The sequence below is a fragment of the Lycorma delicatula genome, chromosome 11, assembly GCF_047948215.1.
Source record: "Lycorma delicatula isolate Av1 chromosome 11, ASM4794821v1, whole genome shotgun sequence".
NCBI classification, from domain to species: domain Eukaryota; kingdom Metazoa; phylum Arthropoda; class Insecta; order Hemiptera; family Fulgoridae; genus Lycorma; species Lycorma delicatula.
In genome coordinates this window covers 17,340,470-17,350,114 of record NC_134465.1, presented here as the reverse complement: position 1 = coordinate 17,350,114, position 9,645 = coordinate 17,340,470, and the positions used below count along the sequence as shown (strand labels likewise).

Below are 9,645 nucleotides of genomic sequence, written 5' to 3'. Positions count from 1 at the left end.
TGCCTGACTGGGATTCGAACCTAGGAAACCTCCGGATGAAATGCTGAGACGCTACTGCTCCTCCACGGAGATCGGCGGAGTTTTCTAATATTGATTAGGGTAAAAATGTAAAATTTCTTTTTCGACAATATTTTTACGATTTTTAAGCTATACGAAAATGAAGGAAAACTTTGTAATTGAAGAAATATGCCTTGATTTACTTTTAAAAAAATAATTTTTTTTTTTTTTTTTAATGAATGCTTATAATTAAAAATAATTTTATTTTTAGGGTTTTAATTTAAGTCTGAGTGTATACGGTAAAAGAGGCATAAATGTGAATTTAATCTCAATTATTGTCAAGTAATATGCAATTTATATTTACTCTAATTATATATATATATATATATATATATATATATAATCTGTTCAATTAATGAACAATATCAACCCCTCTCCTACGGTTCAATGAGGAGAGCGTGATATTTAGGACATGCAAATGAGGTGTATATTACAGACTGAGGCCGACTATTCCTGAGATGTGTGGTTTATTGAACCCAAACCACCAAAGCACACCGGTATTCACTGTTTCGTATTCAAATCCATATAAAAGCAACTTACGTTTACTAGGATTTTATATATATATTTGATGTTTTACTACGATATATATATTTATTTATTTTGAAACGGAGTGCCACTCTATTTCCTGATTTGTTTATTAGGAAGTATCGTTAGTTGTTTCCTTTAAGAGCCAAAGTTTACCGCTGTATATTATACATAATAATATTTAATAAATTTTTCAATCTACATATATTATTATTTAAGTAATTTACAAGTAAATACGTTTATCATTACTGACGTACATCTTATTTTTTATTTCATAAATAGGAAATAGATAGTAGTATTTACTGGTATTTTTCTTTTTTCAACTTACTAGGTCTATCGGTAGTAATAGTATTAATAGCAGTCGGAGTGCAATCGTTTTATTAGCATTACACGAAACTCGTTTCCCTATAGGGAAATCTATATGTCGATAGGGAAATTTTGTTTTGTTGTGTTGGCTATATTATCCCTTGTGACTCCTCCGCAAAACAGTTGATGCTAAGCTGTTTGCTATTGAATGTTGTTTCGTTGATATCAGCTAACTACAGCACGGCGGCTTCCGATAAACATTTAATACATTTTTTAAAATTCGTGGTTGTAAATAAGGAGATGGTTATCGGTTTTACGTGTATTTGATAAAAACTTTCGATTTATTTGTTTTAATTAATCGGCTGTTGAATATAAAGTATTAAAATAAAGTGTTTTGTGTATTATCAAAATGTTTATCAGAACTTATACGAACTATCGTAACTGTTAAAAAATATTTTAGTTATTCTTCGTGTTTAATATCTTGTGATTTTTTTTCGTTTAAACACCCTTCTATCGGTATTAATTTTTTTATTTTAACGTTAAAAAAAATTTGATAATCACAGTTTTCATTAAGGTGTACATTTATATATATATTTTTCGAAATATAAAATTTTGTTTGTATGCCGTCGGCAGATTATTTAATTTGTAATCCATCGCCTTCAACAACGAGTTTACTTCATAATTATCTCCGTCCATTGGATATTCCAAATTTGGATTTAAATTCAGGTATTTACTTAAAAATATTTATCGCTAATTGTTTTTAAGTTCTGTTGCTTTTTTATTTATTTTAGTGTGATATTTATATATTTAATTTCTCTTATTCCTCGTAAAAAAAATATAAGAACTAGCGGTATAAGTATTTATGACTATCTTAAGGTATAAAATTAAAGGGTTTTAAACGTTTTTAATTACATATTTTTGAATATTATTGCTAATTCGTGTATTTTATTTAATTCCATATACCATTTATTAATGAAAATGTTGAATTAATTTAACGCAACAGATTGCAAATCTGTTTTACATATATGAATTTTATTTTAGAATCTGATGAGATTGTAATTTATATTTATTATTCTGTCGGCTGTAAAATAAAGGTCATTTTATTCGCTGCGTCATAACATTTCATCAAGATTCTTAGATTAAATGATGTAGTTTTCTTTTGTATTTAGGTTTTTATTAATTTTAATTAACATCGGTGCATAACAGCATGTTTTTATATTATTGGGTATGACAGTAAGTTCCTGTTATTTAAACCCAACAATCTTGTAAAATAGATAGATGTTTTCATGTAAAAACTGTTTTTGTGTATCACGTGATCGTTTTGTGTTCGTTATTATTTTTTATAATTGTGACAATTCTGTTAATTAAATATTGCTTTACCGAATCATTATTTTGATCCACCATGTAAGTTTATATGTAGAGACTGTCACGTGACCGGTTTCATGTACTTTAATATATTCTATTTGCGGGAGCATTGTAACATATCTCTAAAGAAAATAAGTTACAATTTGTTTATTAATTATTTTCCTTCATATATTGTAATTTTTGTATCCGCTGTAAATTTTTTACACTTTTCTCTTATTTCCTTTTTATTATGTTCAATTCCGTAGCAAATTGTTTTTCTAAGGTTTTTTCATTTTAAATAATTTTAGGTAGATTTCATTAGAAAGCTACATATTGTAACGGGTACCGTGATTCGACTTCCGGAAACGTTCGACATATCTTCGCTTATCACATCCCCCAGACCCTTAAAACCACCGTCAGTTCAAAAGTTAATATATACATATATATATTTTTCACTTAATGGTTTAAACTATTCCTTTTCAGAGCTGTTGAAATATATAAATATATGTATAATAGTTATATTAGAAAATTAACAGTTTATTTGTAAGTTAGTCACCGGTTAACCTACTTAGCACCGGTTAAATCTACCTCTGCTTTCCGACGTGCCGAAAGGGCTTTTTTTAATACCATCAGAACAATGCGATTTATCTTAATGCAAAAGGAGCTTTGCTATAGACGCCCCCATACGCTTGATTAAAATTATAAAAATCAATAGTAATTGTTTGCAGTTATGCTTCGTCAATATAACAGAACCGGATTTCGTGTTCTGATCACAATATTATACTTGTAGAAACTGTAGAAGATATTGCGTGTAATTCCACAAACAACAATGTCAAATCGCTAGAAATCGTATTACAATTTCGCTCTAATTCCTGGAGTTATACTTTCTACTCTAGTTTTAATTTTGTGGGCCCTTTTTTCGGTACCCATACGCTGCAGTAGATAATATGCGGGCGTCAGTTAAATCCAGAAATAAGCGTGAATTCGCTCAGATTTTTCCTCGATTCATATGCCTTTGTGAATACTTTTGGAGAATGTGCCATCAGGAAAACGATCAGATACTGGAACACAAGCCCACAACCGGGTCGGTCTAATTGTAATTTCGTCATCGCAAATCAGCAGATTTGACCATCCCTGAATCCATTTTGACTATTTCGGCGTATCTTAATGTGTACGTATAACTCAAAAACGATTAGCCGTAGGATGTTGAAATTTTGGATTTAGGACTGTTGTAACATCTACTTTTACACTTTCCTTTTTGATCGGGATGGACTGAACCAAAAGAGCCCAAAATTCAAAGGATTTTGGACTTTTTCTTAACTGCAGTTAAGTCCTTATTGATATCTTTTCAATGATATATCATATCATTGGTACTTATGATATGTACACTTACGATATGATATGATATGTACTTATAATATGATAAGTGTACAGCAATACTTATTTTCATCGGTTCCAGAGTTAAAGCCAAATAAAATTTTAATTAATGAAATATTTGGATCTTACAAGCAGAAGGCGCATCGGTACGAATCCGACTTCATCTTCTTGTTTTTTAATTTAAATATATTGGATTTATTAATAATTATTAACTTCTGATTGTAAAAAAATTACAATAAATAATAATTTAATTATAACAATAAAAAAAAAGAAAAAGTGTCAGAAGTTATTAATGAAATAAAATGTTTTTATGTGCTTTTCATTTTTTTTTAAATGTGTGTAAGTAATTTAATAGGCGTACAAGGAAGTCATGTAATGCTCACATCATATTTTTTTTCTTTTAATCAACGTTATTGCACGTTGCCTTGGACATACAGCCCGTGTACTTTCTTTTCCTTTTTGATCTGGTAGTCCAAATTTTACATTTTTTGTTGTTTTTTTAATAAAAATAATTTTTCTGTTTGATAATTATCAGTTTATCGGCAAAGTTAGTTTACTACATTTGTCTATCGACTTTTAAATCGCAATTAGAATTGTTATTTAATCCTGCAGGACTCTGGTTTGAATCCATGTAAATTATTAATAAATTCTCTTGGTCGTGTGTATTGTGTTTCTTGCCAAAAATCATGAAATTTTCAGGTTTATCACGAAACTGGAAACAATTTAAAAAAAAATCACGATTCCTATAATAAAATTGTTTCTGAGTCTGTGAATTTAAACTTTTTTTTAATTTTCAGAAAGTTTTTCGAAAAGATATGACCACAAAAAACATTTCTACTTGATAGTGCATTAATTTTCCTACAGCTTAAAAAACTGTCTAAGATATTAGTAATAAATATTTTATAAATTTTTTAGCACACGTTTACATATAGACACCATAAGGCGCTGTACTGTTTTGTTTTTTTTTTTTTTTACCAAAAATAATTTCAAAAAAGGTCTGGTCTTAAAAGCGTTAAAAGTTTAAAAAATAATTTATTACAGTCTCTCAAACCAAGATGGCGGAGGGATCATATTGATTCGATTTATTTAAAAAATCAATCCGTTGTATTTTTTTTTTTATTACTGGTTAATATATGTCACCTGTTATATTGTAATATTTTTCAATAAATACCGTATGGTTTTAAAAACTATTACGAAAAAAGATTTGTTGTTCATTTTATTGAGAAATGAATCGACTTGAACCGATATTGACATCCTATTTGTTATCTGTTTATTTTTTATCTAAATCCTTATTAAATTATGCGGTTTCCGTAAATGTTATATTTTTAAAATTTATGTTTATTATTATTCTTTTTTTACCTTAACGTAAGTTAATCGATTTTATATTTCCTTTAGATAAGAAAAGTCGTACCTGTTTTTAAATTAAATTATTATATGGATTTTCTTTAAACCGGTTGATTTCAGATGTTTGATAATTAAAAAAAGATTCAATAGTATTTTAATTATGTTAATAAGTATTTTTATCGTTCTATTTTTTCGTATGATGTTACCGTATATACAAGTAATAACCCGGAAATAGTAGAGAATAAAAATGTTCGTTGTAAAACCGTTAATAATGGTATCGTTTTTCCACAAAAGAAACGGAAAAAAAATGATAAAGGAACGTATGTTGTGGTGGTTAGAGCGCGGGTGAAAGAACGGTTGAGCGGTGAGTGGGTGGTAGATGGTATGAACTGTACCGCATCTTTTTTCTCTTCTCCTTTTGCTCTTTCGCCTCTTCACCGATACATACTGTATGAAATACACATAAAACTGAAAGAAGTCGGTAGAGATGTCTGCCTATTTTTTTCCCCTGTAGCAGATGGGCGTTTACAAACTGTTCCGTTCTCAAACTAAAATACACCTCTTATTTCTTTCTTACCGTATAGTCTGTACTTTAACGTAACGGTTTGGTGAAAATCCAGTTTAAAAATTACGGTTTATTAACCGAGGGCTGAAAGTATACATTAACACAAAAAAAAATGTTGTTGATGAATTGTTTTGTTTAAACCTAGCGTTGTCTTATTATTTTTATGTATTACGTAACAGTTTAACGTTAATAAAACGTTTGCTTTGATCGAGTGGACTCCTACTTTGTTATGTCTATCGTGTATGGCATGAAAATAATTTGGAAAATAATATTTTTATAAACATTCTCCAAAACTAGTTGACTTACAACATTACCGTTTATATCTTTAATATCAGTATATTTTATATATACATACAATCCACCGGGTTGGTCTAGTGGTGAACGCGTGCTCTCAAATCAGCTGATTTTGACATCGGGAGTTCCAGCGTTCAAATCCTTATAAAGTCGGTTATTTTTATACGGATTTGAATACTAGATCGTGATACCGGTGTTCTTTGGTGGTTGGGTTTCAATTAACCACACATCTCGGAACGGTCGAACTGAGACTGTACAAGACTACACTTCATTTTCACTCATTCATATATCATCCTCTGAAGTAATATGTGAACGGTAATTCCCGGAGGCTAAATAGGAAAAAGGTATATGTGTGTGTGTATATATATATATATATATGTAATTCGTATAAGCAGTATATGTTGTTATGTCTACATGTTCTCCTTTTATGTATAACGTCAACTATAATACAATTTACTGTGGCGACTAGTTGTGGCACATCGGATTAGCTTAAAAATAGACCCGCTAAATATATTTGTATCTTCAACTATCTAGGGTTTCAATCGGAGGTCCTGAGTTCGAATCCCGGTTAGGCATGTCATTTTTCACACGCGCTACAAAAGGTTCATCTCATCCTCTGCGGCATGAATTGCTTGACTGCGGATCCGGAGGTAAAACAAACCAAAAAAAAAAATCTTCAACTATGTGGATCGATTTCAGTATTAACATTTTTTTTTTTTTATTTGTAAAGAACATTAAAAATCTCATAATTTTTGAAAAACTGAATGCTGAATACCTTTTTTCGTATGATTACTTAGAGTTGAATAATAATTATTTAAAATTATCCAAACATGTATATAAGTATGTATCTAATTCGGTGTTACTCTACTTTTACACCTCTACTTTTGTAATATGAGAAAGTACAGTTTATCAAAGTTACACTAGATTTTGAATTATTAGTTTCCGATGCCTTTGAGTGTGTTGATATCGTAACAAGTATATGTAAGCAGTAGAAGAGGTGATTTAAATTATAATTAACGTGGAGTGGAGGAACTAAATGTACAATAAGGCTCCTTTTTTAGTGAATTTTCTCCCACAATCCGTAGTTAGGTTACAATGACCTCAGTACGACCTAATATATATATATAATATGACCTAATATATATAATTAAATTTGTGTGTGTGTATATATATATATATATATATATATATATATATATCATTAATGGTATTAGGACACCGGGTGGGTCTAGTGGTGAACTCGTCATCGCAAATTTGCTGATTTCGAAGTCGAGAGTTCTTCTAAGGTTTAAATCCTAATAAAGGCAGTTACTTTTATACGGATTTGAATACTTTATCGTAGATATCGGTGTTCTTTGATGGTTGGGTTTCAATTAACAACACATCCAAGGAATGTTCTACCTGAAACCGTACAAGACTACACTTCATTTACATGTATACATATTATCCTCATTCATCTTCTGAAGTATCAACTTCAGATGAAGCTTCCTGGGGGAGAGATTTCATAGTTGAAAAAAATCTCAACGTACTATGATCACTACATGAAATTTTATTTCTATTGTGCAAGACTGTCCCGACGCACTTTACCCGACCGTTATCGAGATATATTTTGAGATTTCGTTTTCGTGGGGGGCGTGTCCAAGATGGAGGATAAGGCGGTGACAACGTCGCGTGACCAAAATACGGCATTCTATTTGTTCATGGAGGAGACCGGGTTGGACTGATGGTGAACTCGTTATCGCAAAACAGCTGATATTTTAGTCGGGAGTACTAAGGTTCAAATCCTAGTAAAGACAGTTACTTTTACATGGATTTGAATACTAGATCGTTGTTCTTTGGCGATTGGGTTTCAATTAACTACGCATTTCAGGAACGGTCGACCTGAATCTGAACAAAACTACACTTGAAAGTAGCCTTATAAGACTATATTTACCAGTGTAGTATTCATTTAAATTCACACATACATTCATTCATCCTCTTACGGTGGTTCCGGAGGCTAAACAGAAAAGGTAGGCCCAATTTAAACCGAGGTGAACTTTAGCCTCAATTTAATTTTTCGTAACGGAAACATATTAATCTCCTCTGATTATGTCCCACAGGCAGCGTTGCCGTAATATTTTAGTTCACATTCTATTAGCGTAGCTGAAATTCAATAGAATACATCGTGGATAAAAGAAAAGTAAATTTCATGAAAGAGAAGGCGAATACATCTACAAAAATGAAATAAAAAAATCCATCCGAAGAAGTAATTCAGAGTTCTACTTGGAAATTAAACTTCTTTCACCCGGTACAAGAGCATCGTATTACTGCTTTAACATTTTTCCGTTAGAGTTTCCAAAGAGTTATGTTACCGTAGGTTAAGTTCGATTCTGACCCCCTTCGAGATCGTTTTCAAATTTCAGAAATTACTTAACGCGAATAAATTGCTTTTCTTAAACCGCGGATTAAGTTTCTCTGCTTTATTAATATATATGGTGCAATGGTTTTTTTCCTGACAACTCTTTAAAAGAGTATTAAATTAATCTGAGTTTGTACGAGCATTTAAAATCACTTGACTTTATTATCTGTAATAATACTTGTTATCATTTGCAATTTAACGTGAAATGCTGATATTCTTTACATTATTTTTTGAACAGCTAGTACTTACGTAAGACTACTTGTATAATTCGTGTGTAATTGATAACTTATCAATTGAATTTCTAGGATTACTCTGTGAAGTTTATTTAATTTTAATATTGAAATTTATGGAGGTTATCTTCAATTTTTATTGTTAAATATGATCGTTATAACCACGTTTAGAATTATTTCTTAGCGGTTTCTTTTTCTTTATAGCGTTTATTTATTTTTTAAATATTTTTTCTAGATCCAGTTCAAAGAATTTGTGTTTATTATTAACTGTTGTTCGTTTTATTGCCATTAGTAATAAATAAATAATATTAAATTTATTCGGCTAATATTCCGTGTGTCCCCCTCCAGTTTGTATTTTTATAGAGCTTTAACCTAATCGGTTATGAAAAGATTAAAATTTAGGTAGATTGAAAATGTTTAATTAAAAGTAAATTATGAATTTCTTTATCGTTAATTCTTCCTTTCATGTCCTGTTCCAATATTTTATCGGCTTTAGCTAGATTTCCTTTGGATGAGCGGTAAGAGTATGGAAAGGCCTTTATAATTATTGCTTATTTGCTTTTATTTCCCGGCGAATATAGTTAGAACAACTGTATTAAAGGGTTAAGTGTGGTGATCGTGTCAAAAATTTGTTATCGGTTTTTTTTGTGCAGATATTTGCATTTTAGGATCCAAGTAGTAGTTCATGTAAACCAAGAAACATGTAAACATGTGAATGTCGCACTACTTTTGGCCTTATATCTCTGGATTGACCAAACCGATTTTGGGTCAAATATTTCTATATATGGGGCATTGATCGTATTCATTTTTAACAAATTTTTAAAGGAAATAAGGGAATATCGTGAAAAAGTCTATCTTTGTTTTCTTCAGAGATATTTTAAACCTTATTAAACAAATTAAAACTTTATTAAAATAAATTTGTTACGTACAGTGCATATATTAATAATCCAAAAAAGTTTTTTTTTTCAAAAAAAATTAATTTCCACCTGTTAAAAAATTGAAATATGAGGTCTATTCAAAAAATAACCGAACTTTTTTAATTACGCGCCAACGGAGATATTTTGTCGTTTGCGGTTGGCAGCTTTGTGCTCGGCGTAACCATATGTGCTTGTATTGTTGATATCTCGCTTAGTTTTCGTGTTGTCGTTCGAGTACAGTATGTTTAAATGTTAGAAGCGATTTTTTTTAATGTGCGTTTTTCGGAA

General features: G+C 30.3%; 1 protein-coding gene across 1 annotated transcript in view; it reads left to right on the top strand.

The window, feature by feature from the left end:
* Positions 1-1,021: 1,021 nt before the first annotated feature.
* LOC142332351 (ets DNA-binding protein pokkuri-like) overlaps positions 1,022-9,645 on the top strand; it is a 109,312-nt gene continuing 100,688 nt past the window's right edge. Inside the window, exon 1 of the mRNA XM_075378755.1 lies at positions 1,022-1,614. Coding sequence (XP_075234870.1) covers positions 1,509-1,614 — 106 coding nt within the window. The 5' untranslated portion in view covers positions 1,022-1,508. The remainder of the gene's footprint in view (positions 1,615-9,645) is intronic.